This window comes from Malania oleifera, chromosome 8 (genome assembly GCF_029873635.1).
Source record: "Malania oleifera isolate guangnan ecotype guangnan chromosome 8, ASM2987363v1, whole genome shotgun sequence".
NCBI classification, from domain to species: domain Eukaryota; kingdom Viridiplantae; phylum Streptophyta; class Magnoliopsida; order Santalales; family Ximeniaceae; genus Malania; species Malania oleifera.
Window position 1 is genome coordinate 72576502 of NC_080424.1, and position 27970 is coordinate 72604471.

The 27970-nt window shown below is 36.0% G+C and overlaps 1 protein-coding gene across 4 annotated transcripts in view; it reads left to right on the top strand.

Annotated features, from left to right (window-relative positions):
* The first annotated feature begins 2397 nt into the window (after nt 1–2397).
* The window catches only part of LOC131161878 (pre-mRNA-processing protein 40A), a 40607-nt gene continuing 15034 nt past the window's right edge, over nt 2398–27970 (top strand). For 3 of the 4 annotated variants that reach the window (XM_058117885.1, XM_058117886.1, XM_058117884.1), the window contains exons 1-22: nt 2398–2558; nt 9304–9366; nt 10050–10115; nt 10210–10551; nt 10639–10833; nt 11878–11945; nt 12179–12248; nt 16353–16405; nt 16537–16594; nt 16673–17052; nt 17149–17218; nt 17479–17577; nt 17736–17804; nt 17911–17988; nt 18153–18239; nt 18320–18354; nt 18492–18597; nt 24482–24562; nt 24685–24777; nt 24845–24898; nt 24983–25099; nt 25230–25328. In XM_058117885.1, the coding sequence (XP_057973868.1) occupies nt 9334–9366; nt 10050–10115; nt 10210–10551; nt 10639–10833; nt 11878–11945; nt 12179–12248; nt 16353–16405; nt 16537–16594; nt 16673–17052; nt 17149–17218; nt 17479–17577; nt 17736–17804; nt 17911–17988; nt 18153–18239; nt 18320–18354; nt 18492–18597; nt 24482–24562; nt 24685–24777; nt 24845–24898; nt 24983–25099; nt 25230–25328 (2253 nt within the window). In that variant the 5' untranslated portion in view covers nt 2398–2558; nt 9304–9333. Of the gene's footprint in view, nt 2559–9303; nt 9367–10049; nt 10116–10209; nt 10552–10638; nt 10834–11877; nt 11946–12178; nt 12249–16352; nt 16406–16536; nt 16595–16672; nt 17053–17148; nt 17219–17478; nt 17578–17735; nt 17805–17910; nt 17989–18152; nt 18240–18319; nt 18355–18491; nt 18598–24481; nt 24563–24684; nt 24778–24844; nt 24899–24982; nt 25100–25229; nt 25329–27970 lie in introns of those variants that run through there. The other variant, XM_058117888.1, reaches the window with a different exon arrangement.

Consider the following 27970-nt stretch of genomic DNA (forward strand, 5'->3'; position numbering starts at 1 on the left):
GCTTCTTTTATGTTTTGAATGTCCTCCTTTGTGGTATGCTTGGTTATGACTTTATAGAGATAGATGAGAGTTTTGGCTGGACAATTTGGAGGGGAGAGTAGAGTAGTGATCTATGAAAGGGGGTTGGTGGGGGCTAGAATAAAATCTGGCACACTTAGTATATAGGAAGAGGTTAAAGGTGATAGGATAAAGGAAATCAACGTCGTTCTAACAACATTTTAGTTATACCAAAATAAAATGACATTGTTAAGGCTAAATCTATGACATCTCAGTACAAAACAACATCATTTTGATAATGTTTTTTTACGTATAATTAAGAGAGGTGTAGTTTTTCTAGTGCAATGATGTTAATTTGTTTTTTGTTTGTTTTTCATTCTTTTATTTTTTAAAGAAAGGGGGAAATAGTGTAAATATGAGAAAGGGTATTAAATTAGGAAAGAAAACCTAAAAAAACAAAAAAAGGGGCATTTTTTAAAAAACATTTTTTGACATTTAGAAAAATTTATAGGCTACACTTAGAGGTACTAGCACTCCAAAAATGCAACAATTTTGACTTCATTTTGGTGAGGTGTTGATTGCTCTGACTCATAAGGTTTCATGACTTAGCATAAAAGATGGCTTGCAAGGTTCACTTAAATTACCTTTATATGGTTACAAGCTCTAGTCAATGTGTGATAGTGACATACTCTCCTGTTTAATATCTAACACTTATGTTAGAGTGGAGCACACCTTTATATGGGACCTTGATCTTCCTGGAAGATCCACGTAGTAACACTCTTAAGATGCCTCATATAGCAAATGTAACAATTTTGTTCATACTCTAGGAGATATTGCTCACTTCGACCCATTTGTCATCATGACTTCGTCACAGAATGACATCTCACAAGATTGAAATCTAAATCGTTCTTATATGACCTATATCTTCATGTAAGACCTATATTTTTGTGTAAGATCGAATCGTAATACCCCTAGGTGGCTTTAATACCAAATATAGAAGTCTTAACCCAACATTAGGTGATGTTTTATCCATTTTGGCCCTTTGAGTCTCACCACTTTGTCTTATAAAACTAATAATATTTAAACCTAAACCATTTTTATATGTCATAAATCTCCAAAATACATATTTGATGTGTGATCACAAAAAGCTCACTTATGCAATCTCTAATGCTCTTTTGAATCCATACCTTTGTGTGGAACCTACACCTTCATATAAGATCCACCAATATCGCTGTGCTCTCATGATAGCTCTAATAGCAAATGAAAGAGTTTGAATTCAACTTCGCCAAATATTGTTTATTACAACATAATAGATCTCACGATTTTGTTTAATAAAAGATGTTTAATGATGTTCAATCCTAAAATTATGATAAAGATTTTCTGTTATTGGTTTGTAATTTTAAAAAATTAAATTAGTAATTTGCAACTCCAAGTTAATGTTTTTTTTTTTTTTTAGAATAACAAGAAAACAATTTTGAAAAATTAGAGTTCAGTTGAATATTAGATGTGGTAATTCAATAACAAATTTGGTAATTAATTAATATTTCAAAATTAAACTTATTTAAATTCAAATTATCCCCAAATCTAATTAAAAAAATTCCATTTTGTAATATTTAAAAGCAAGATAACTAAATTTAATAAATTTGATTTGATTAAATATATACTTTGTTGGGATTTCTGGTATGGAACCGTCGGCAGCAGCACCTCCCCATGCAGCCTATGTTGAAATGAAGACTAGCGGCCACCAACCTTTGCGGACTTTGCTGAAATCTGCAGCCACCTTATTTGATTTTACTCCCCCCTTCTGTATATATATATAGCTGTATGTGTGCAGCAAGGTGTGGTTGTGCAGTGTTGGAGTTGTGCTCAGAGTGCGCTGTGTGTGTGAGAATAAGCTGTGGGTTGTTGTGAGGTGTGTTGCAGAGAGAGAGGTGTGCGAGTGTAGTGCAGTTATTGTAGCAGTGTAGCTGTGAGTGCAGAGAGGTGGTGTATTTGTTGTATGCAGAGAGTTGCAGTAAGAGAGAGAGAAGAGAGAGACAGTGAGAGTTGAGCAGTGGCTTTTACTTGTATTTTTCTTTCAGTATAGTGCAGTGATATGTGCTCCCGTGGAGGTAGGTCAGATTCGACCGAATCACATAAATCTGGTGTTTCAGTATAGATATACTTAATTAATTTTTTCTGTGTGTGATTGCTGCTCTAGGTTGATAATTCCCCAACATATTTTTTGGTGGAAAGAACTGAATTGAAATCGATTGTTTCTTACATATTTTCATATGCGATTACATAGGTTGAATTTTTTTTAAAGAAGTATATATTATTATGCTGGTTAAAATTTACGGTGGGCCCGCCCATTGAATTTATGGCACGCGTCAACTAAACTCATGGAGCACTTCCTAGTCCTTTTCCTTCTGGGTACAGTAGTCTAGCAAGGCGACCTGCGTATTAGGGTTTATATTCTCGACTAGCTCCTTCCTAAGGTTCTTCCAACATCCCATCGGTCGCTCCTGTGCCGAGCGATTCCTTATTTCTCCTGCGGCCTTCTGCTCCGATCTTCCTAGCAGGCAAACCCTCTGTCTTTCTCATGATTATGTATTGTTTGAATTGACGGTGCTCTTTGTTCGACCACTTAATCGGATGTATTTTCGCTAGGTTACTATAGGGGACAAGACCCTTTCTTTGCAGTTGCTAAAGTTTTGAAGTATTCGCATTTTTTTTTTTCTTGGTTATGTGTAGAATGGGCGCTACTCATTACTGCACAATTCATTGTGGCTATTCAACGGCGTTTGTTTTAGGTTTTTGATGCCTCATCTGTTTATCGCAGAAAGTGGCTTATGAAGGCGAAAGTTCCTGGGAATATAGTTGCGAACCTTTGGGATGGAGCCTAGCTGTTGCATCAGCTAGGTTAAATAAAAAAGTTATGGTTTCCCCCAACCTTTGGGATGGAGCCTAGCTGTTGCATCAGTTAGGTTAAATAAAAAAGTTATGGTTTCCGTGCTTATAGTTGAGTTTTCTACATGAATGAGCCCCATAAAGACTTTTTCCTCCTTTTTTTTTTTTTTTGCTATTTTTTTCGTTTGTTTTTGTTTTGTATATATATACAGTGATACTCGACCATTGTGGAGGGGTTTACCAGTGTACTACTCCTGACTGATGTCCAGATGATCAACCCCTTATGGTGGTGGATCATTTGATGAGGCACTTAGAACCTGTGGAGAATTGAATGGCGAGACACCTTGTCTTACCAAATCATCTCTAAACATATTAAAACGTTAGTGATGGGATAAATAGTTATGTTACCTACCTATGCTAGTTATTCTTCCAGCATCTGTGTAGATACAAACATGTATATGCAAATTCCTTGTTAAAAAAAAAAAAAAACAATCTTTGAACTATACTGTTTGTATGTGTTTTATAACTGGTAAGTGCTTAATCCAATTATAAGCACATTATGTGTTTGTAGTGCCGTGGAAATTATACTATTAGATGACTGCAGGAACAACAACTATTAAGTGCTTATCCCAATTATTTGAGGTCTGCATCATGAGTCCCTTTTCTCTGTTCAGCTTGATTTGCTGATATTTCAATGAGGCTGTTATACATCCAGTTTATCTGATGACCTATGATTGTAGAATGATTTCCTCAACAATTTTACTGTTGCCTATGTACATACCTTGTAATTTACCACTGCCTACGTATGCATCTTGTAAGTTATGCAGATTTATGTGCAATATTACATGCAATTAATGGTTCACAAGCATATTAATTGTTTATTGTGGTGTCTTTGGAGGGAGAGAAATAGTAGGTGTTTTGAAGATAAGGAAAGATCCATTTCAGACCTGAAGCTATTTTTCTTTACAACTTTGATGGATTGGTTGGCTGCTTTGCGAAACCAATCATTTTTTTCTGTTTTTGATTTACTAGATTCTTGTAAAATCTGTTTTTGATTTGTTTACCTCATGTACACTCCTTGTGTACTTGGTGTTCATTTTTGATATCAATAAACTTATTACTTATAAAAAAAAAAATCATTTTGCTGATTTCTCATGCAAAGTCCCTTGAAAAATGATTGTACAGCTGTACAGGTTTTATGTCATATTTTAATTAAATATAATTGCATATTGATATTGAACAAAGCAAAAATTGGACCGGCATCGTAGATAAAGATTTGATGAGTCAATTTTTAAAGGATTTTTCATGGATTGTGTGTGGAGTAGCGAAACAAAATTATATAGGTGACCTCTCCTAGCGGTAGTTATGTTTGTCCTGTTTTTGAAATCAAATAAATAAATTAAAAAAATGCTGGGGGGAGAGAGGGAGAGAGAGAGGACAGCTATCATATGCTTCTTCATTTTTAATAACAATGAATGGATGATTGCATACTAGAACTATTGAGGGGAACTTCATAACCATTGACAAAGAACAGTTCTTTTCCAAGCAGAAAGGAGGGTCATTTAGAATTGTGGGTGACAATAATCCGCAATTGTACTTTATTACAGTATCTCTTTAAGAACAAGAATGGCTGTCATTGGAGCTGAACTTTACAAAAACTTACAGTCCATGAATGAAAAGATTCGGGTCACCTAACCACATGTTGTTACTTCATTTGCGACTCACAATCCATTGATTATGGAGGATTTTTTTTTTTTTTTTAAATTTCTGGAAAAGTTCCCATGCATGGATAGAATACAAGGGCTTTGTATTCCTGTAACAAGGAGGTGGTAGGAAAGTGTTATTGCACAAGATGAAAGGAATAATCTTAAATAATGCTCATGGCAAGTCTCTGGAAGTTAAAGGGTGAAATGGCGATGAGATGTTTAGATTGTGGTTCGAAAAGAATGTTCACATAGGATTGAAGGCATCCAAAAAACGCAATCCAGGTTACAAACTATCAATTTTATAAAGGTTAGTCTCAGAAGTTAGAATTACAAGAGGGGAAGGTTCTTTGGTAGTTGGAGATAGAGAAGGGTAATTTCCAATAATGGAAATTACTGAAGAGCAATCTTGGAAATTCTGCTAGTAGGAATCATGATATCATTTGGAATCAAATTCGGAATTTCATTTTGAAACTAAATATAGGAATGGGAATTTAGGCCTGAATTTTGATTCCATTTTGGCCTTGATTCCGCAAACTAAATGGGGGGTTGATTTTGTTAGAAGTGACTAAGTGAGAGGTTTTGGAGATTGGTGGTTCATGTTTGTATATGTGCTTACATTCTGATCCTTGCAGGCCTCATTTTTAAGGTTTTGGCTAGACTTTTTTGGCTTTGTAGCCCATTTTGGGTTGTTGAGGGGAATTTTAATGTTGTTTGGTTGGCCAGTGAGAGATTAGGAGGGTCGAGGGTGACAATCAAATGGAGGGAGTTTGGCTTGTTTATTCAAGATGTGGGCTTAGGACGGGCCTTGGTTAATTGCCATTTTACTTGGGTAGTTGGGTGGCTTCAGGAGAGAGGCTAGGTTCTAGTTTTTAATAGGTTTTTATTCATTAATGAATGATAAAGTTTTATCTTCCAATGTTGTTTGGAAGGTTTTGGTTAGTCTAGTTTTGGGTCATTGCCTAGTGCTGCTGGATGCCAATCCGACGCAGTGGGGCCCTATCCCTTTAAGATTTGAAAATATGTGGTTGGTGGACTCCACCCTTAGGGAGTGTGTTAAGATTTGGTGGAGAGATGGTTGCACTCAAGGATAGGTGGGTTTGAAATAATTGAAAAGATTGAAGATTGTGAAGAATAAATTTAAGCTGAGGAATAAAGAGGTTGGTAAGGTAATAGTAAAAAACTAAAGGCTGATATTCTTGATGAGATTGAGTGTTTGGATAGATAGGGGGGAATGCGGTGTGGTCGATGATTAGAATAGGGCTAGAAGGTTTCACCTTGGCAATGAATTCGAGATGATCCTTTTCCGAAAGGGCATTTAGTTGGGGACAAAAGCAAGGATTAAGTCTGTGAAAGAGGGAACTCTAAGTCTGTAATTCAAATTTGGTTTGTAGGGTGGCTAGTGGAAGGAGGAGAAGTCTTGTGAAAGAGCTGGATTGGGACGTGGTGAAAGATGCGCAATTTGCGGATTTTTGTAGGAAATTTGTATGTTGAGAGTTGTCAATATAGGGTTTTGGTGGAAGGTTTTGATTGGGGTCCCATTGATGCCTAGCTATGTGGTCAGAGTGCCCGTTTGACATGGAGGAGGTTTGGGGGCAGCATTTGAGAGGGAGAGGGATAAGGTTCTATGTCCTCATGGTTTTACATTAGCTCTCTTTTAGGATTGATGGGAGGTGTTCAAGAGGATATTATGAAATTTTTTCGTGAGGTCCATCAGAATAGAGTGGTGGGGTAGAGTGTAAACTCTATTTTTATTGCTCGTCCATAAGAAGGAGCTTTCTTATGGTTGAGGAACTTTTGCCCTATTTATTTGGCTACTGGCCTTTATAAAATTTTGGCGAATGTTGTAAGAGGTTTTGTGAGGTGTTAGGGAGTGCTATTTCTTTGGAACAGGCTGCATTTATTAAGGATAAACACATTTTAAACGCATCTTCGGTTGTCAATGAGGTAGTTGATTATGTTAGCACGAGTTCTAAAAGTGGGCTTGAAAAAGCTTATTACATGGTGAGTTGGTGTTTCACAGTCAATCCTATTATAACCACCATGGCTGTCTAACGGAGTGCACCAACTCTGTTCCTTGGAAGCCCATTTGGAAAACAGCAGCCCCTTCCAAGGTTGCTTTTTGTGCATGGGAGGCTGCTTAAGGGAAGATCCTCATCCTTGAGGTTCCTATCTCACAAAGAAGCAGAATCTGTGACTCACATCCTTCCCCATTGCCTATGGATAAGGTATCTTTGGAGCTTGGCCATATTCCTTGGTCAATCATAAATGGGTCATCTTAGCAGTGGTTGAGAGCAAGATTTTGGCTTGGAAAGCGATCTGTGCCAACAAGCTCAAAAAGGAGAGCTCTTTCTCTTATCCTGTTGCTATTTTTTGGGTGGTCTGGAAAGAAAGAAGCAGAAGGGGTTTCGATGGGATGGCTTCTTCTCTGCAGGCTGTTAAAGATAATTGGATTTTCATGATCTCTAGTTGGCATTATGGGTTGCTTGAGAGGGACTTCCCCGTTATTCTTGATTTCGTGGATGTACTTCAGTGATTGGTCTTTGTTTTAGTTTTTTGTTGTTTGTGTTGTACTCTAAAGGCATTTTTTTTGATGCTCAGTTTGCCTTTAATAAAGTTTCTTTACTGATCAAAAAGTGGTGAGTTGGGTTTTCTTGGATAAGGTTTTGGGTTAGTTTGGTGAAACAGAAAATGGATTCATGGTTGTTCATCTGCAGTGAAATTGTCCATTATTGTGAATGGTCAACATGGTGTGTTGGGGCCTCTTTGTCCTTTTTTGTTCACTTTGGCAGTTTGATGTGTTGAGTAGGTTGGTTAGTCACGGTCCCTAGATGTGATTAGATGTATTAGGGTAGGTAGGGAGGAGGCTGTTGTGTCTCATCTCACCAATGCTACCATGCTCTTATTTGTTGATCTTCTTGTGAAATTCTGAAAGGCATTTCAGGGTTGAGGATCAATATGTCTATGAGCGGGGGTAGCTTGTAAAAACATGGGAAGAGATGAGATGGATTTGTTGTGGCAGGGGGCTGTACAATTTTAGTTTGCCCTTTGACTTATTTGTGTCTTCCTTGTGAGGAAATCCTAACTTTTCTACTTTTTCAGAGCTTGTGGTGCAGTGAGTGGGTTAGAGGTTTGAAGGGTGAAAGAGTGCTTGTTTATCCTTAGGAGGCTGTATTACTTTGATTAGTGCAATTCTTTTTAATTTGTCTCTTTATTTTCTCTCTCTCTCTAGACTCCCTGCAAGTTTAGCTGCTGTCTTGGAGAGGCTATGCGAGATTTTTTTATGATGGGTATGGGGGAGAAGAAGGGGGATTGCCTGTTGCTTGGGATTGGGAAACCTAGGTCAGCGGGGAGTTTGGGTCTCGGTAATGTGGTGGTCAAAACATATCCTTAGTTGGAAAATGGTTATGGAGGTGCCTCTTGGGAGATAAATTTTTATGGCACAAAGTTATTTGAAGTATAGTATATCGGTATGCTTTGTCATGGCTGGGACACCAGAGGAGGTGGTAATCCTTCTTATGCCAGCTCTTGAGTCTTGGAAGTTTATTTCACAGGTTATTCCTTTTATCCTCTTACCCAGTTCAGATTTGTTGATGTGAATTCGGAGGATATTTGGATGGGTCATGTTTTGTTGGAATTGTTGGTTCCTCACCTTCATCGATTATCTTCAGTTCATAATGCTTGAATTAATTCCTTTTATTCTTTTGAGAGGGGCTTCACCATTCTGTTGAGGGTGTTCAATACGTTTGTTCCTTATGAGGAATGAGCTGAGAATTGGGATTGAGGATTCTTCTGGTTAAGCACTAGAAAATCTTCTTCTCTCATTTGCTGAGTCCTTCTAAATATCCTTGTTTTCGATTGAGTAAGTGTTATTTGGAAAGCTAAGGGTCCTTACAAAATCAGGGCTTTCATGTGGACTTTGGCTCATGATAGGGTTAATACTAATGAGTTGTTGCCTTATAAAGCAATCAATCCGGATATTTGCTTTATGCGTTCAGATTCTGGTGAAACAATGAGTTCCTTTTTCTCTGTTGTGGTGTGGCTAAAGAGCTTTGGGGTAATTCTTTTTTTTTTTCCCCTCTTGTTCTTTAAGTGGCTATGGTTTTGCTACATTTACTCGAGGCATTCATAATGGTCACAGCTTTGGGGTTTTGGAAGAGGTAAGAAAGGAAGTGTGTGTGTTTGCCCCTTTTTTTTTTATTATAGTTTTTTTTTTTGGGGGGGGGGGTGTGAGTGTCTTTGAGCATATTTTTTGGGTGTCTTTTGGGGAGTTCTGCGGTACCACAGGAGTGGGGGTGGGGGCTTTAATGTAACTATTTGTTTGGTTCTTTTAGGAGGATGTCTCATACTTCACTGCTTGTAGTCCTTCTCTCTTCCATTGGTGATATTATTTTATCCAAAAATAAATAGTTGAAAATGAATAATTGTCATGCAAAGCAAATATAATTGCATATTGGCATAAAATAAAAGAAATCACATATTTAATGACACTGTCTGTTTTTCAATGGATAATGCAAGGGAATTCATCTTATTATATGCTGCAGCAATGAGTCAATCAATTGGTTGGCTAATTTGAAGACTTTGGGCATGCTTAAATGTTCTCCTTTATGGCTCAGCAGTATTTCCAAAGATTTAGCACCATTCTGCTTTTGTATGTTGCAATATTTGATGTTTTCTTGAAGAGCATTGCTGACAACATGTTGATATTTTGCAGCTTTTTGCATAGGCGTGCTTATGTGTTGTAATGGCCACTAATCCTCAGACATCTGGTGCGCAGGTACTACACCTTTATTGTGGTCCTCTGTTGCTCTGTGCTGAGTTTGAAGATTGAAAACCTGTAATTGGCTTTGAGTAGATGGTTTAATAAATGGTGCTCCTACAATATTTTTTGACTCAGTAAATATCAATTAATTATTTTCTCAATCCCAAAACTTCATACATTCACCATTTGTGTTAAATTGTTTGATTTGGTTTAGATCTTTAACTGTTTTTCTCAGGATAGTTTTACTTAGTTGGTTAGTTCGCTATCTGACCATATAATTTTTTTCCTGTAATTTTTCTTGTTATTATGCATTTTTTTTTTCATTTTTTTCTATAAATTTTCTGGTTAACATCTCTCATCCTGATCTTGACCCGTCTCATACTCTGAGAACTATCTCATCAACAACTTCAGATGGGAACATGTTATTATTATTATTATTATATTATTATTATTAATCTATCTTAAGTTTTTTGTCCATTTGTGTTTTTGTCAATATTCATCCTAATGTTTGTTTGCACAAATGAAACTGTTTTTTCTTTCCTGACTAAGTATTATTTAATTATTTGTAATGTTTGTGTGTATTTGCACAAGTTTGCGTGTGTATTTTTCATCTCTGTTTATACTTGTAGTTCATATAATAATTAGCTGATTTCCCCGAGTTATGAATCTCTGTTTGTGTATGTGTGTGGGGGAAAAAGCCACTTCGGCCTCCTGCAGTTGGGTCCATGGGTTCGCAAAGTTTTGGTCCACCCCTATCTATGCAAGTAAATTTCATCTTGTTTCCAATTTTAGCCACTTTGTTATCCTTTTACCTGCAAAAACATTAAAATGTATGTGCTTGTTATGTAAAAATTGCAGTTTCGGCCTGCGGTTGCAGCACAGCAAGGACAGCCATATATTCCGGTAGGTTCTCAACAATTTCGGCCAGTTGGACAAGGTATTTCTTCACCAAACATTGGGATGCCTTCCATTCAAAGTCAGCCGCCACAATTTTCTCAACCAATGCAGCAGTTACCTATGAGACCTGGTCAATCTGGTCATGCCGCCGCACCTTCATCACAGGCCATTCCAATGTCATTTATGCAGCCAAACAGGCCATTTACGTCCGATTCTATCCAGTCTCAGCAAACAGTTCCCCCTTTAAGTAATCATATGCCTGGTTTAAATGGTCCTGGAATGCCTCTTTCCTCACCATATATGGTGAGAAATTAAAAATATTATTTTTTTTTGTCTTTTAATTCTATAGTTCGTTTAATGCTCTTACTGAATCATTTTGAATTGCTTCAGTATGCGCCGTCTTCTTTTGGTCAGCATCAGAATAATGTTAATGCACCATCCCAGTTCCAACCAATATCTCAAATTCATGCACCAGTAGTGCCTGTTGGGGGCCAACCTTGGTTTTCATCTGGAAGTCAGAGCACAGCGCTTGTCACTCCTGTGCAGCCTGGTCAACAACCTTCAGCTAATGCTGCCACAGTTTCAGTATGTCTCCCCCTCCCCCTACCTCTTAACACACACTCCTTTTTATGATCCTTTTTTGATACTTATCTCTGAGAAATGTAAGAAATTCTTTGTGTGTGACAATCTTGGTGAATTTAAACATCATGCTCTTAATGCGTTTTTTTTTTTCTGTTTTCTAATTCTCATGGCCAACTTAGGTCCTCTACTGCCCATATAATCTGAAATTCTTTCAATTGGTTTCGTTATCCTGTTGTTTTTGTATTTAAAATACATTTGATGCCAAGGAACACTTTCTACAAAGTAAGTTCACTGGATTTTGAGATTTTTTTTGGTTTTGCATCGCACAACCTGACTGTACTGTTTCAGATGGTGCATTAATCAGTTATTCTGGGTGAATCTTGATTTACGACATTGTGAAAATAATCTCCCTTTCCTTACTAAAGGGGCCTATATATTTTCTTTTGAGCTATAAATCAAGAAAGTCAAATGATAGACATGAAAAACTCAATTGAGGTTTTTTGGAAGTGATTATATGAACTAGATTTGAATGTGTTTCTGGCATGGGACTGGCTTGCCTTGTAGTGAGGTATTTCAGCTAATGTCAGGAACTCTCCTGAGGCTTCTGATTATTTGAGATAATTTTATCGCAGCCATAATTTTAATACCTGGACCTGACTGGCTGGTTTGACCGGATTAGATCGGAAAGTTCTCGTCTAGGTATAAGAGAAAACCGAATTTTTAGAAAACAGGTGTCAATCCAGCTAGGCCTGACTTGGTTGGACCAAGTCCTGGCTGGATTTAGCCTATCCTTTCAACAAGAAAAATTGTATGCTGATTTGTTGGGGGAAGCTTTGAACGTAGTACCTGTTATGGGATGAAGGAGGGTGTTGCCACTAACGCTTATTCATGAGTTGCTATTCAAATTAAGCAAATTATAAATACACCAAACAAACTTTGCAAAAATAAAAAAAAATATAATCACACAAGTATCATTTGTGTCCTAAGTTACTTCTCTGTGAAGCCCATCTTGTTCTATATTTATATTTTTTCTTTTTGAAAATTTAGGCGGTTCCTAATCCTACTCAGCAGTCGTCATCTGATTGGCAAGAACATACTTCTACTGATGGGAGAAGGTAAATTATTGTTTTCCTGACTTCATTGAAGCTTAGTGGTGCCTTGGGCTTTGATTGTTCTAATTATTTCATTGTGTCATTATTTAAGGAATTTGTGGCTGTTGTTGGATTTTTGTACTTTTGTATAGTAAATCTTAAATTCACTACTTAGATATCTTGAATTCATTTGTTCAGTTATGTGTTATAATTTATAGTTTTTTTAATAATTTAAATTTATTTTATGTATTCTTCAGATATTATCACAATCGAAAGACAAAACAGTCGAGTTGGGAGAAGCCCTTGGAATTAATGACGCCTATTGAGGTGAGTCATATAAGTGGCTTGGTGCTCTCTGTGATTGTAATGTCATATTAATTTGCTTGTGTAGCTTCCTTTTTGAATTGCTTAGGATTTCGCACAATCTGTGTCGGATGTTGATAATTGTAGCGGTGGTTACATTGATCAAATTTGTTTTATGTGAATTCTCCTTTTCCTTGCATGTTCTTCGTTTGGTTTGTAGATGTCATGGCAAGTCAGGAGAAAATAACGACTGCTCTATATGCTCAATTTGAAGACGGGATTTCACTTTCTCAAGGCAGGCAACAATTTGTCATTTACATTTTATTTTATCATGCAGGGGCATCTTTCATGTGGAATTGGTGGTTAGATAAATTTAATCAATACGAATAGTGCTGCTTGCTGCCTTGTGTTCCCCCTTCATATTTTGGGATTGTTTTTGGTTCTGAATCTGTGTCAATAGATTGTTAGGATAGGGTCGAGAATTACTTCTTTTTGTTTATTAGATTAGTAGTGGTTACATGCACATCTTCAAGGTTTGAAATTTCAATTTCAACTAAAATTTTGAAACTTCAAAATCTGGGAATTTCGATGTTGATGTCAATTTCAATTTCAATTTGGAAAAAATATTTTATACTAGAAGTCAAGGCCCCCCCCCCCTCCCTTTATATGAAACTTAAGAAGGCAAGTTTGAGAACGAAAATAGTTAAATAAAATACATTGATGGTAGGTATGTGGTGTATAAGGTGCAATAATTTTGATTCAAGAATCACATTAGCCATGTTCAATTCATATAAATGAAATTGATAAATAAATCAAATATTTTTTATCGTGCTAATACAACTGATTTAGACATAAGAGGTTGAATAAAATGTTGTAGCTAACATCTAAGACCACTTTTGCGTAAAATTTCAAAAAGAATTGAAGTTAGCATTCATATCCTCATAATATCTCTACTTCCAATTAGAAGGAAAAATTATTAAGAGAATTTCAATTTTTGGGTTTTGAATCTTGAATTCCTGTTTCAAGGAAAATTCTTCCATAGCCAAAAAAATTTGCTGAAATTTGGAGATTTTTGGATTATGATTCATGGAAATTTCAATGGAAGATTTTGAGGAATGAAGAGTGTTGGAAAGTGGACCTTTTGACGGAATTTTCGACAATTTTGTTGAAATTTAAGACTGCACTCATTTTATTTGTCTTTCTCAGGTGGTAAACTCAAGGCTCTCCTGGCTAAATGATCAGGGTTTGAGTCTTGGGGACTCCGACTTTTGGTTTGAGATGATGCTTTGGTATTTAAGTGGAGAAGGATAGAGGGGCGGGCCCATTATCCCGGTGAATTAGTCAAGTGTCCAAAGGGCCTCGAATACCATCATTTAAAAAAATGTGTGCACCAGTTTCATTCTTAATTTTTTTTTTCCTTCAAATTGCATTTCTTCAAGTCTGCATTGGAAGATTTTGGTTTACAATTCTCTGGCTGTTAAAGATGTTTTAATGTAAGAGGTTGCGGAATTTTTATAATAATACATTAATGTGCTAGCTCTGTATAGCACATATTGGGTTCTAGTTTTTTTATTTTTACCACAAATGGAAGTAAATTATCTGTCTTTACCAAATCAATTTAAATTTAGCTTATACTGTAACTTTTTTTGTTTTTACTACAGCTGGTGTTCTGGAAGTAATTTATCTGTTTCACCAAATCAATTTGAATTTAGCTTGTGAAGCTTAGAGATGAATTTTTATATTGATACATTCATGTGGTAGCTCTGTATAGCACATATTGGGTTCTAGTTTTTTTGTTTTTACCACAACTGAAAGTAAATTATCTGTCTTTATCAAATCAATTTAAATTTAGCTTATACTGTAGCTTTTTGGTTTTTACCACAGCTGGTGTTCTGGAAGTAATTTATCTGTCTTCACCGAATCAATTTAAATTTAGCTTGTGAAGCTTAGAAATCTACTATACAATGTTTTACATCACCTTTGCTTTTGATATGATTATGACAGCCATTATTTTGCATCTGCAATGCTGAAAATTGTGCTCTATATATATCTACACACAAACACGCGTAGATAGTCATATATGTATCTATATTTCTTCCTTTTTTTCTACACGCCAACACACACATAGAGACAGACAGACAGACAGACACACACACACACATATATGTATATATATTCTTCCTTTTTCCTTTCTCTATAATGTTGTTATGCCATGGCTTTGTCTGCGGTATATGACCTACTTGATGTCTATGGTCTCTAAAGGGTTCTGCAGGCACACGTACTACTCATTTTCAGAGGTAAGATATGCTGTGCCATTGGTGTTTGCTCTAAAATCTTTGCATCTGGTGACTTTTAATTTTAAATTTTCTTCTGTGTTTTCTCATTTTTGTTTCATTTGTGAATATATTTTATGGCAATACATGTTAGCAGACACATTATGTTGATGTTTCCCCTCTTTTTTTTTTAGAAAGAACAGATCAGTTATGACTTAGCTTCTGTATTTGCCTGTAGTGGAATTCTAAGATTTTTAAAGTGATGAAGAATTCCCCGAATTTGGTCTGGAGTAGAATTATTTTTCTTGCCTCAATTTATGTTCTTTTGGTGGTTTTCAGGCACTGATTTTGGTGTATATGCTGTGAAATTGGATGACATTGCTTCCGTGAAATGTTTGATTAATTGTATTTTTCCAGTTTTTTGGAGGAACACTTTAAAGTTTTCTTTATATTATTCTTTATTCCTTAGTACAGTTATACAGTCATTTGTTTACCTAAAAATTAATGTTTAGCTTCATTGTGTGTGTTTTTATATTTCTTTGGTTGGAAAAGCAAGTCGAAATCATACATCTTGTTCAGTCATGCTCCTAACAGCGCTTTCAGATTGTTTCATTATTCTGGATTCTTGTTTGCAGGTTGCCACATACATTCTATTATATTTTAACACCTCTCTTCTCAGCATCTGTGGATTACTATGTAATCTGGGTTTGCATTTGGAGTTGTTTTGCAGCTTTTAACTTTGATATTTAGCAAAATAATTTGATTTCTGTATTAATCCAGGTTATGTGGGCAGATTTGATGCTCAGTTATTTTTAAAATTAACTGTAAAGCATGTTTGCTTTGGGTTGGTGATGGGAATTTGGATTTGATTTTATTGTTGCCGCATCCTTAGAAATTTGATTGGGGTACTGCATTTTATGCATTTGGCAATATTGGAAGTTGGAATAGTGGATAGGTGACTAAGCAAAATTCTGTGTTGTATTGCAACATCTTCTCTTTTGTGTTGATTTTTTTTTTATTTGATAAATTGTCAAATTTAGAATCTGAGATCCAATGTACAGTTATTGAAAACATTATTCATGTTTGCTAGAAAGTCATATCGGACATGGAATGACACCCCCTCTTAGATTTAGAAAATAATAAGAGCACTGGAAATTACAACACAGCAGCTAATGTAATCCAACAGAACTTCATTCCTTCAAATACTTGCTTTTGTCATTAAAATTCAGTGCTTCAAAAACTTGCTTGTGTTATTAGCTCGCAGCCTTTAGCGCTAAGACTGATGGATCCTAGAGTATACACACACACACACGACCTTAAAGTAGTCAAAATGAGTCAGCTGAACTTGCTGCTGTTCTTGAATGTATATTTCCTTTTGTGGCTGCTACGAGTCCTTTTCCAGTTTTCCCATTTTCCCATTTCTCTTTTTTTGTCTATTGCTTTGAGTTTCTGAGATTGGCTGAAAAATCTGGTATATGTTTGAGTAAATTCTTATTAACTGAAATACAGGGCCACTAACTGCAAAATTAAGGAGCGCTTGTTTGCTATTCTTATTTCCATATTTTTTGCTTGTTATTTCAAATGCAGTTCTTCTCTTTTTTTGCATCCTTAGTTTTTGTTTCTTATAGTATAATTGTGTTTTTGGCGTTGAAAATGCTTCTTTTGAGCCACTTTGATCTTGTTTAAGTACTCTCTTGACTCTTTTGTTGTCCTGTTTTATAAACGTGTTTATCTTACCTTCTTGCAAACTTATGCTGCCTTACCGATTATTGCTCAACATATCTAGTATTATCTATTTATTAATTTCTGTTATGATGTTGTCTCTGTACTGAATACATTTTTGTTACTGCAACAGCGGGCTGATGCATCAACTGTTTGGAAGGAATTCACCACTCAGGATGGAAAGAAGTGGGTGATTCCTTTCATTTTATTTCTAGCTATTTATTTCTGTCCTTAGAGACTATTTTGTGTTTGTTATATCTGTTTCTGTCTTGTCAATTTCTACACATAGGTATGTAATTTGAGGATAAATTTTGCAGATATTATTACAACAAGCTTACAAAGCAATCTAAATGGACGATACCTGAGGAATTGAAGGTTTATTGGCATGCCTTATTACTCTGCATCATTTCCTATTTGTGTTTATGATCTCAATTTTGAAATACTTGTTTTCAGTTGGCACGCGAACAAGCTGAAAAAGTAGTTAGCCAGGGAGCACAATCAGAATCAGTTGTGGCTTTTCATGCTCCATCTGTTGCTGCTATATCTTCTGTTGAAACACCACCTTCTGCAGCCATTTCAGTTAGCTCTACCACTTCTTCCACAGTGTCTGTTGCAACTGCAAGCCCGGTTCCAGTTACACCCGTTGTTGCTGCTGTTAGTCAGCCCTCAGTGTTGGTTTCTGGACAGACAGATGTCCCCATTTCAAATCCTGTTGCAACAGCAAATATGGTTGGAGCTCACTCCCCTGCTGTAACAGTTACTCCTTTATCTGGCACAGTTTCAGGAAGTACTGCAGCTTCTGTCTCTTCGATGAATGCCAACGCAGCGTCATTGTATGGCTCATTTAACTGCCTTTGTTTCCTGCTGATGTAGTTACTGGTCAGTAACTAGTGACAGCTAACATGCTTCCTTTTGCATGGAATTTGCAGGAGTAGCTTTGTTAATCAATCTCAAGATGTGACAAATTCTTCAGATGGGGCTTCTATGCAGGATATTGAGGTATAGCCAGGCTCCTTAAGGATTCGTTCAGAAAATTGCCCTTGTAGCTGAAATTGGCTGCACTTCAGTTGATTATCCTGAAAAAGCCCATTTCAAATGTTTAAGAAAAATTCATTGACAACTTTACCTATTCTGGCTTATTGAACGGCAGTGTTTACCTATTTGTTTATTTATTGAAAGAATCCTTTTCCTTGATCAAGAGGATAGGAGAAAAAAATCTTAATGAACTTCGTATTTCATTTTTTGCAATGTGCTGGCAGGAAGCAAAAAAGGGTATGGCAGTTGCTGGAAAAATTAACGTGACTCCGTTAGAAGAGAAAACAGTTGATGATGAACCTTTAGTCTATGCCAGTAAGCTGGTAATCAATTATAATATGTCTTCTCTAGTTTTTTTGAGTTCTGAAAATTATGTCGTCTATGTCTTCATCACCACTAATTTCTTATTTTTTTCTTCTGCTCTTACAATTTATTGCCCCTGTTCCTCCCTCATCCCTCCCACTCCTAACAATAACAAAAGGAGGCAAAAAATGCTTTCAAAGCACTTCTGGAATCAGCGAATGTTGAATCTGACTGGACCTGGGACCAGGTAACTTGTTATCAACATATTATGTGTGTGTGTATGTGTATGTGTGTATGTGTTTGCATTCGTAAGTTTTCTTCTGGTTGTGATTGATATTGACATATTATAACAGGCAATGAGAGTGATAATTAATGACAAAAGGTATGGTGCTCTCAAAACTCTTGGTGAGCGGAAGCAAGCATTTAATGAGGTAAGCTAAGATGGTACTTGCATGGGTTTGTATCCATGGCATGCATTGAAGAATGGCATTTGGTATTGTTACAAATTGTTGTGCGCATTGATTAACTTCACTGGTTTCTGTAAAAAATAATTTTACTGATTTCTTGCTGATATTTAATCATACACCTGTTTTAGTACTTGGGTCAAAGGAAAAAATTGGAGGTTGAGGAGAGGCGTGCAAAGCAGAGGAAAGCACGAGAAGAGTTCATAAAGATGTTGGAGGTACGCCAAATATTTATTTTGGAGTATTTTTTGTGGTCATCTTTGATTATTGCTGATTTTGTGCTTTCATCCTTTTTCAGGAGTCCAAGGAACTTACATCAGCCACAAGATGGAGGTTTGTGCCTGTCCTTGCATTATCAAAAATTTGGGTTTCAGTGTAGACCCTAATTGCTGTTCTGATTTGAAATGACATGTTCAATGTTTTTTATATTCTTACTGAGGTTTTCTTTTTTCTTTTTTTTTTTTTTCCAGCAAGGCTGTAACAATGTTTGAAGATGATGAACGGTTCAAGGCTGTTGAACGAGCTAGAGACCGTGAAGATCTTTTCCATAGTTACTTGGATGAACTTCAGGAGAAGGTAAATTTGCTATCTGGTTTTCAAAAGTGCGTTGACGTGCATAAATAAGGAAACTATATATCTATGTATGACCCCAGATGGTCGCTCTTAAAATTTAGGATTTGCATACTTGAAATAGAGAAAGGGAAAAGTTTCACACACAGATGCTCCTTTATATGTTTGAATGTCCAAACATACTAGTGATTCTGTCCATTTTGTTGCCCTCTTTCTTAGTGTCCCCTACTCCCCCCCAGGCTCCCCCCCCCCCACTCCCCCCCCCCAAAGAAAAGGAAAAATCTTGTCTACTTACTATTTTTTTAACACATGTTCTTCATAAAATACAAGGTTTATTTTATTCCAGTAGTGATTTATAAAATTTATTTTAATGTAAATTTTTCCACTGAAACGAACAAAGTTATTTTCGGGGATTAAATGCTTTTGTATTTATAAAGGCAACAAGAAGAAGAAGAAGCCTTAAGTCCCACTAAGTGGGGTTGGTTATATGAATCCTTTTCCACCAAATTCATGCAATCATGTGCATTTTCCTCAACTAGCTTAAGAGCTGTTAAATCCATCCTTACAACCTCATTCAAATTTGTTTTAGGTCTACCCCTACTTCACCTAGTATGTTAACAATAACTAGCTTGCTCCTCCTCACTAATGCATTGCTTGGCTTATGTTTCAAATGCCCAAACCATCTAAGCTTCCCCTCCCTAATCTCTATACCTAGCTTGTTGCGAATATGTTCCTTCCTTAATTTATCCTTTAATGTTTTACCACTCATCCATTTTAGCATTTGCATTTTAGCGACTTTTAATTTTTTGAATATGCTATTTCTTGGTTGCCCAATATTTTGATCCGTAGATCATGGCTGGTCTTATAATTGTACTTCTTCAAGCACTCCATTTTACCCAACCTGCTTTAACTCTATGTACTATATCTTCTTCAGTTTTTCCTTCTGTTTGCATAATAGATCCTAAATATTGAAAACAACTAGTGCTGTTGATTTCTTGATTATTAAGTTTAATCTTATCTTCAATATTCATTTTGCTGAAATTACATTTCATATGTTTAGTTTTGTTTCTACTTACCCTAAAACCTCTAGACTCTAAAGGTTGTTTTCCACGGTTCTAGTTTGGATTCTACCCCACTCCTGCTTTCTTGGATATTCCTAGTGAGTTCATCAATCACTAAAGAAAAAGTTTGTCAATCACTAAAGAAAATATATAAGGCCTTGAAGCAGAATCTTGGTGTACACCTATTGTGATTGAAAACTCTCTAGAATCTCCACTTGCAATCCTAATACTAGTCGTTACTCCATCATACATATTCTTAGTGACATTAATATATCTACGGCAGACTCTTCTTTTCTAGGACTTAACAAAGCACTTACCTAGGTACCTTATCATAAGCCTTCTCTCAGTCGATAAAACCCATGTGTACTTCCTCATTTTCTCCCCGTACTTTTCCACTAACCTTCTTAGGAGATACATAGCTTCTATTCTTGATCTCCTAGGCATAAAAATTGATTTTCTGAAAGCCTTGTTTCTATTTTTGTTCTTTGTTCAATTACCCTTTCCCACAGTTTCATCCTATGACTAATAAGTTTAATTTTGCGATAGTGATTACAGTTTTGAATGTTACATTTGTTTTTGTATATAGGTATTAATGTGCTTTTTTTTCAGTCCTCTGGATTTTTCTTGATTTTTATAATAGTGTTGAATTGATCAATTAGCCATATACTTCCTTTATCCCCTAGACATTTCCTAGCTTCAATAGGGATGTTATCTAGTCCTATAGATTTCCCGCTTCTCCATCTTTTTTTAAAGCTGTTATGTCTATAAGTCATTTTCTTATTTTTCTTTTTTAGTTTAACTTTGCCTTTATTTATTTATTTATTTAATATTCTGTTTCATGGCAGAATTTTTTTAATTGCATCTGCTAGAGTGTGGAGCAGAGAAAGTATACTGCTAGAACACTGTATTTTTATAGGTACAAGAGATCCAGAGTGTTGAGATATAAATTATTAAATACACATACTGTAGAATTAAGTTTTTATCCCAATAGTAACGAGTTAAGAGTGTTCATATACTGTTCTTATTGTTGGAAGTATGAAGATTTGCATTTTGATTGCCCTCCCGAGTGTCATTAGCTTTGGGCAATTTGACTCACATTAAAGACATGGAATTTAGAAATGAGGTTTCAAATATCAGTAGGCACCTGATTTATTTTGCTTCCTTAGTTTGAAGTTTCGTCTGATACAATGAAAAAGGTTTGGAACAAAATTTGGTACTCTTTAAGTTGTCACAAGATTAAGCTTGATGATGTAGGTCAAGAAGTAGAGCAATGGATGGATCCTCATTGGGGGGCTGATTAAGGGGTGTTGGGTTGAGGAATTATTGGATTTTTAAGTGCAATGAAATTACAATTAATTAGGCTTATGTTTATTTGGAGGTTTGTAAAATCTGTGTATTTTATGCCCTTACGTTATTTGGGGGTTTTGTAATATTTGTGTATTTAATGGTTCTTATGTAATTTCTTGTATCTTTAGGAGTACGTGTCATTTGTTGTATTATTGTTTTTCTTATAAATAGTGTGAAAGCCATGTAAGAGTTAGGTTATTGAAGAATTTGAATTGAAGTGAACATGTCTTTTTTCCCTCCCCAAGTGTATCTCCTTTTCCCCACTCCTTCTTCCTGTTCCTCTTCCCTTGTTTCCTCAATGTCTTCTAATTTCTCCCTTGGCAGCAGATCCTTGATGCTGTCCTGCATCATTTGGTATCAGATCAATCTCAGCCCCCCACTTTCACTCTTCTTCTCTTCTTCTTTCCTATTCTCCTTAATTTTTTTTCTCACTATTTCTGATTTTTGCAGAATTCTCCACAGAACTTTTCAATGTTTAGCTAATTCGATGCGTCTAACCAAAAAATCCCTTCTTCTTCCAACTTTTCGATCTTCCCATTCATTCCCTGTGGAGCCTTCTTCCACTAAATCTTTCCATTCTACCAATGAGTAATCTATAATAATTCGCAAATCCAGATCGGCTAATTGTTCTCGGATAGCATCAGCTCCAGTAGAGATTTCTCGATTTCTAAATGTATCGAAGCTTTGGGTAGTAAAAAAAAGTGGGATGCTGTATTTCCAGGATTGGATTTCATATTCGAATGAACCTCGTAATCGTAAGAAAGTCGGTTTTTTCGCTGTAGGCCCAGAAAAAAAAAAATTGGGATAGGATTCTATCAGATCTCCCCCCTTCAAAATCCTCCACCGAACTTTTCTTCCTTTCCCCACTCTCTCTTTTCCTTCTTTTTATTTGTCTCCCAAATTTTCCCTTTGCCAGTAGCTATACTGCAGTTCTGTTCTATCCCATGTACCGCTGTTCTGTTTCCCATTCTGCAATCAATTGCCGTCCCCAAGTGCTGCAACCTTCCTCTCTTCTTCTTTCTTCGTATCTTTTCCTCTCTGTCAATCTCGCATGTTTTCCCCAAATACTCCATTTCCAATCCCAGATTTTGGGAAAAAAACACGAGCAAATTCCAGCCAAATTACAGTTGTGCCCCTCGAATTCAAATTCTATTTTCCAGCCAACATTTCACAACACCACTCAAGTCATTAAAAATAGAACCTCTGAAACTGCATCGCTGAAATTTTATCACCATCAGATCACTGGTGAAGCCCCAGGCGCTAGCCAAACTTCTTCCAGCTGTTGCCACTTCAAAATCCACAACTTTCTGGACTTATTTCTTCACGCTGTCACCACTGATGGACTAACGACCCCTCAGTCTACCACCACCCAAAAATTTATCGCTGGAAGAACCCTTGCTGGCAGTGCAAGTGCCACACATGCTTGCGATGCGTGTGAGGAGAACTGCCAGTCTCTCCTCTATTTTCCAGTTTCATGAGAAATTGCTCCAGTTGTGAGATCAGGGTTTTTTCATTACTTTTTGTTTTGCAGGATGATATTTTGATTGTGGGTATGGTACATTGAAAGCAAGTGTGATAATTTGATAGAAATTGTTACTGCTGGACTGCCAGCATCAAGATGAGGTTTTATTGCTGCGTTTTGTGAATTTTCTAAGTAAATTTGTTTCATTTCTGCATGCTACTCAAAGATTAAAAGTGAATTGGAGATGGTTCTTGGAAATTGGGAGTCAGTTTTTTGGTTTTACATGAGTGGATTGAGAATTGTGGGCCAATTGTGCAAGGACATCCAGTGATATATAGTTGCAATATATACATGTATAAATCCAACAACATGGTGGCTAATTGTTGGAAAAAGGAATGCAATTTGTCAAACTTTGGGCACAATTTCAAGTTTTTTCACACCTTTCTTAGGCGTGGAGAGAGTGTTTACAAAATCATCATTGATGGAATATCCCCTGTGAGTATGGTTTCTATGAATGGGGTCACTTGTATCAGTTGTATGCAACTTCATCCAGAACATCTTTGAGAGCTTTATGATATACCTTGGGTTGATAACTCTCACATGTTAGTGAAATATGTTTGATTCCTATCCAGAAGGGTGACTATTTTGATAATGTTTGATGTTGATATCATACCCATGAATATTGGCCATATACTCCTTGTTCTCCTTGGTCGGATGACTTGAGTGTGGCTCAAGGACATGAGAACACATATATCTTCCATTATGATGGTAAGATCATATTGAAGCCTGCTCTACCAACTAACCAGGAGAAAGAATCTGGCATTATTGATCATGTCAAAGTTACTCAACTTGAACTTGAAAACACTATAAATAAGGAAATGCATGTGTTTAAAGGCATCAAAAGTCTTCAACACATTTTTATTATTTTGTCATTCCCAATCTGTACATTGATGCCAATTCTCAATTCCAGTCCATGTTGTTGCTAAAGGAATGCAGGTTCTTGTATTGCTTGAGCACCAGCTTTCTAAGAGTCCAAGTTCACTTCTTACTTTTGTTCCTCCAACATTCCAAAAATCGAGGCCTAACTTTTTTCCAGCTGGGGAAGATTTTATGTATGAGAAGAAGCAGGCCAAGCGATGGACCCTCAGTGGAGGTTGATTAAGGAGAATTGGATTCAGGAATTATTGGATTTCAGCCCAATAGATTTAGAATAATTAATTAGGCTTGTGTTATTTGGGGGTTGGCTTGTAATGTGTATTCTAGGAGTTCTTTTGTAATTTCATGTATCTTTATGGGTATATGTGTAATTTGTTGTATTATAGGCTTTCTTACAAATAGTGTGTGAAAGCCATGTAAGAGTTTTGTTATTACCGGATTTGAATTGAACTTAAACATGTGTTCTTCTTCATCTTCAGCTTCTTTTCTTCTTCTTCTTCTTCTAGAGCTATATTTTCAAGAGAGTTTTGTCTTCTGTTATGTTGTTATATGTTGTTGTTTTTGAAGTGGACACATGGGTTAGGGTAAAGGCAATGATGATGGTGACGATGATTTGTGATCGCAACACTGATGCTCCCACAATCGATGATGGTAGCTGTGATAATTGTTCAGTACCTCACCAAGGAGGGAAAAGATGACACATTTCCTGGTGTATCATTACATAACTTATGTTATGCTTGTACATCCTATACTTGACTTATTATCGTTGTTGCTTTTACTTGCACGATTATGAGAAATGAAAATTCACTTCTCAATACATCCTCTGCAGCTATGGTGAGCACCGAGCATAAATAATGAAATCAGAGATTATTGTTATTATTTTACATGAATTTAAATTGCACCCATCTTTTTTCTTATCAATGAATTGAGTCAGTCTGGGGGCATAAATATACTTGCTGTGGAGTGATTTCTTGAAATTTCAGAAGGGGCAAGCTGCAAGTGTGTGTGATGTCTTGAAGTTGGGTGCGTCACTGTTTGCTTGCATAGTTGATTTTGCTGCTCACATTATGGTATTTTGATGCAGGAAAAGATTAAGGCTCGTGAGGAGCTTGAGCGAAATAAAATTGAATACAGGAAATTTTTGGAATCCTGTGACTTTATTAAGGTTATTTCTTTAAATTATGTTTTTATTTGTTTTCTAATGTTTTGTATTGCATTTATTGTACAATTCTCATACTTTTTGTCATCTGGATGAACCATGATTCACTTTTTGCCTTTTGTCTGCAGGTGAACAGTCAGTGGCGGAAAGTTCAGGATCGCTTAGAGGATGATGAAAGATGTTCACGGCTGGAGAAAATTGATCGTTTGGAAGTTTTCCAGGTAACCTTATAAAATTTTTCTATTCATTTCTCATGGAACCATATCTTAATATTGGTTATTGTGGCAGGAATATATCCGTGACTTGGAGAGGGAAGAAGAGGAACAGAGGAAGATGCAAAAGGTGCTTATATAATCACATTTTTAAAACCATCTTTAAAGTTTCTTTTGTGTGTGTTCTGATATTATCTGTAATAATTAACTTAAGGAGCAATTGAGGCGGACCGAGCGGAAAAACCGTGATGAGTTTCGCAGGTTGATGGAAGAACATGTTGCTGCTGGCACTCTTACTGCTAAAACCCATTGGCGTGAATACTGTATTAAGGTAACAAACTGATTTTGTTCTGTTGCAGATTAAAAAATGAAGGAAATTGCCTGATAGGGAAGTAAAATGGTTTCTAAGAATTGCATCTTGCTCAAAAGCATGCTTTCTTGTTTTTGTCTTTGAATATCAGGTTAAGGAGTTGCCGCAATATCTGGCAGTTGCATCAAACACATCAGGTTCAACACCAAAAGATTTATTTGAGGATGTGGCTGAGGAATTAGAGAAGCAGGTGATTGTGTTATTTCATTACGGAAATGTCTATTGTCTAATACATGAATTATTATAAGCACTGCAAAGGGGAAAATGGTTATATTGAAGTTATAATACCAAGTTCAAAATTGCTGGACTTTATACGGTGTAAAATGCAAGCTTATTTTTCTATATTTTATGTAGATTAGGTGACTATTTAAGTAGAAAAAAGCATATAACTGTTGATTCCATTTTTGATAGCATTGCATTAGGAATTAACTTGCTACAAAAATATTTTTTGGTTATATGAATTTAATATCTTTTTGCATTTTGGATGTTAATGGAGTCCTACTATGAAAATCTAACTAGTTTAACTATGAGTTTTTCCTTGGGGAAACTCGTACAGTGATTTAAAGCATATTAAAAAGAAAAGAAAAAAATTGTGTGATTTTATTATGGTTCTCTCTATAGTATGCTAGTGTAGTTATTATTCATGAAGTAGGTCTCTGATTTTATTTATATTTCTAGTTACCAACTGTCCTACTTTGGAATAATTGCTGTGGAAAGGGCTGTTCAATTTGTTTTTATAATTTACTATCTATAGATTTTCCATGTACATAAGTAAATAGTAAAAAGGGCAGTCTGGAGCACAAAGCTCCTGCGTATGCGGGGTCTGTGGAAGGGGTGGACCACAATGGGTCTATAGTACGCAGCCATACATAAGTGAATAGTGTTGGGAGTAAATTGTCTATCAAATTTTATAAATTAAAAATCATATTTAGATATCCTGTTTTGAAATTTGGATGATCCTGGTTTACTTATATCATGCACTGTTTCAATAGTTTTATTAGTGAGTCTGCTCTTTGTGATTTTTCATATTGGTCGATGCTGTATTCCCTTGGTCTGCTGGATAACTGTTCTGTGCCCGGTTTGATTTTTGTGTTGTACCGACTACTGTGTAGGTGGATGCTTTCTCAAGAGACATTTGTTTGGTCAGTTTTGGATTTCTGCTTCCCCCTCCCCCAACTTTTGGATTCTCAGTGTCCACAGCGGGGCCTGCTTCATTCCAATTTGAAAATATGTGGCGTTTGCATCTTCTTTTTGATGTTTGTTGAGTCTTAGGGTAATAGCTGTAATACCTTGAGTGAAGGTTGGAAGGGGTTTAGGTTTTTGATGAAGTTAGAAGATTTAAAGGTTGCTTAAGCTGGAACATGGAAGTCTCTGGTGACACAAGGATTAAGAAGGCTAGTATTTTGAAGGAGATGGAGAATATTGATCATTTGGAAGAATATGGGTAATATTTTGGAGGACTCAACTCATAGGAAGGTTTCTCTTAATAATGAATTTGAGGCTTTATTGTTGGAGGAAATGAGTTGGAGGCAAAAGGTTAGCTTTAAGTGGGCTAAGGAGGGAGATTGTAGCTCTAGATTTTTTCATAGAATAGATGAAGGTATACTTAGGAGGAGTGTGATTAAAGGTATGGAATCCGATGGGGGGTTGTTGTTAGGGATCCAATTATTTTGGAGGAAATTGCTGGGCTCTTATGAATTTGTACATCGAGGATTACTCTTGTCGGCTTATGGGTGAGGTGTCAGATTGGTTCCCTATTTCTGATGATATATTAGGTTGGTTGGACAGACCTTTTGCAGAGAAGATTAAGTTGGCTGTGTTTGGTATGGATTAAGGACATAGTTGTCAAATCGAGATTCAAATTATGAATCAAAATTGCAATTTTGGGAATTGAGAATCGAGAATCAAATCAAATTGCAATATTTGTAGAAAATTTCAAAATCAAGTCTAAATTATTATGGAACAGTAAAATACATTTAAATTTTGACAATAAAAAAGATCATATTTCATGTGGATGCTCTCACTAAACATAATAAAAATAAGAGAATGAATCAGGAAATATTGATAAAATTTTTTTATGCTGTTTAAGGGAAGGAATCAAGAAAAAATAATAAAAAATAGAACTTTCAGTGTTTATCAACAATTATAAAAAAAATAAAATTTCATGCATATTTTTTCTTGGATTAAAGAGGAAAAAACAGTTGGCCTAAAAAAAAAATGACAAAAAATTGACATTATTAAAAAGCTAACTTCTGAATCTTAACTACTCAATGAAATGAGTATCACATTTGCTTCGGTGATTATTCCACCCCTTATTCCTAATAACAGAAACCGCAGAAACACTATACTCCTTGAGTGAAGAATATTTTTGTAAAGGCAACATAAGTCTTAAAAGTTTTTTTTTCTCCTTTTTAGCACAAAATTGACACAGACAAGGAATGGAAGGCAACTGTGTAAAAATAAAAGCAATAAAAAAAGGAAAAAATGTTGTTTTTTTTTTTTTTCTGTTGAGGAGGTTAAACTTGTTGGGTTTGTTAGGTATGATAGGTATAGAATCGTGTGACTCAATAGATTTGGATTGATTCGTTAGATTCATGAGGTGAACCGATAGATTGCTAGTAAGATTCAAATTGATTTGGTGTGGAATTGATATGAACCATATGAATCGAATTGAGAATCGTAAGATTCAAACAACTATGGTCTGCTCCATAATCTATTTATCTCCTCTGCTGCTTGCTAGCCAGATCTTCATACTTCAAACTTCCAGAGGGGAATTGAATTTACAGAAAAGGTGAAACTGAGAAGCTAGTAGGAGAGGGTTCTTGGGCTAGA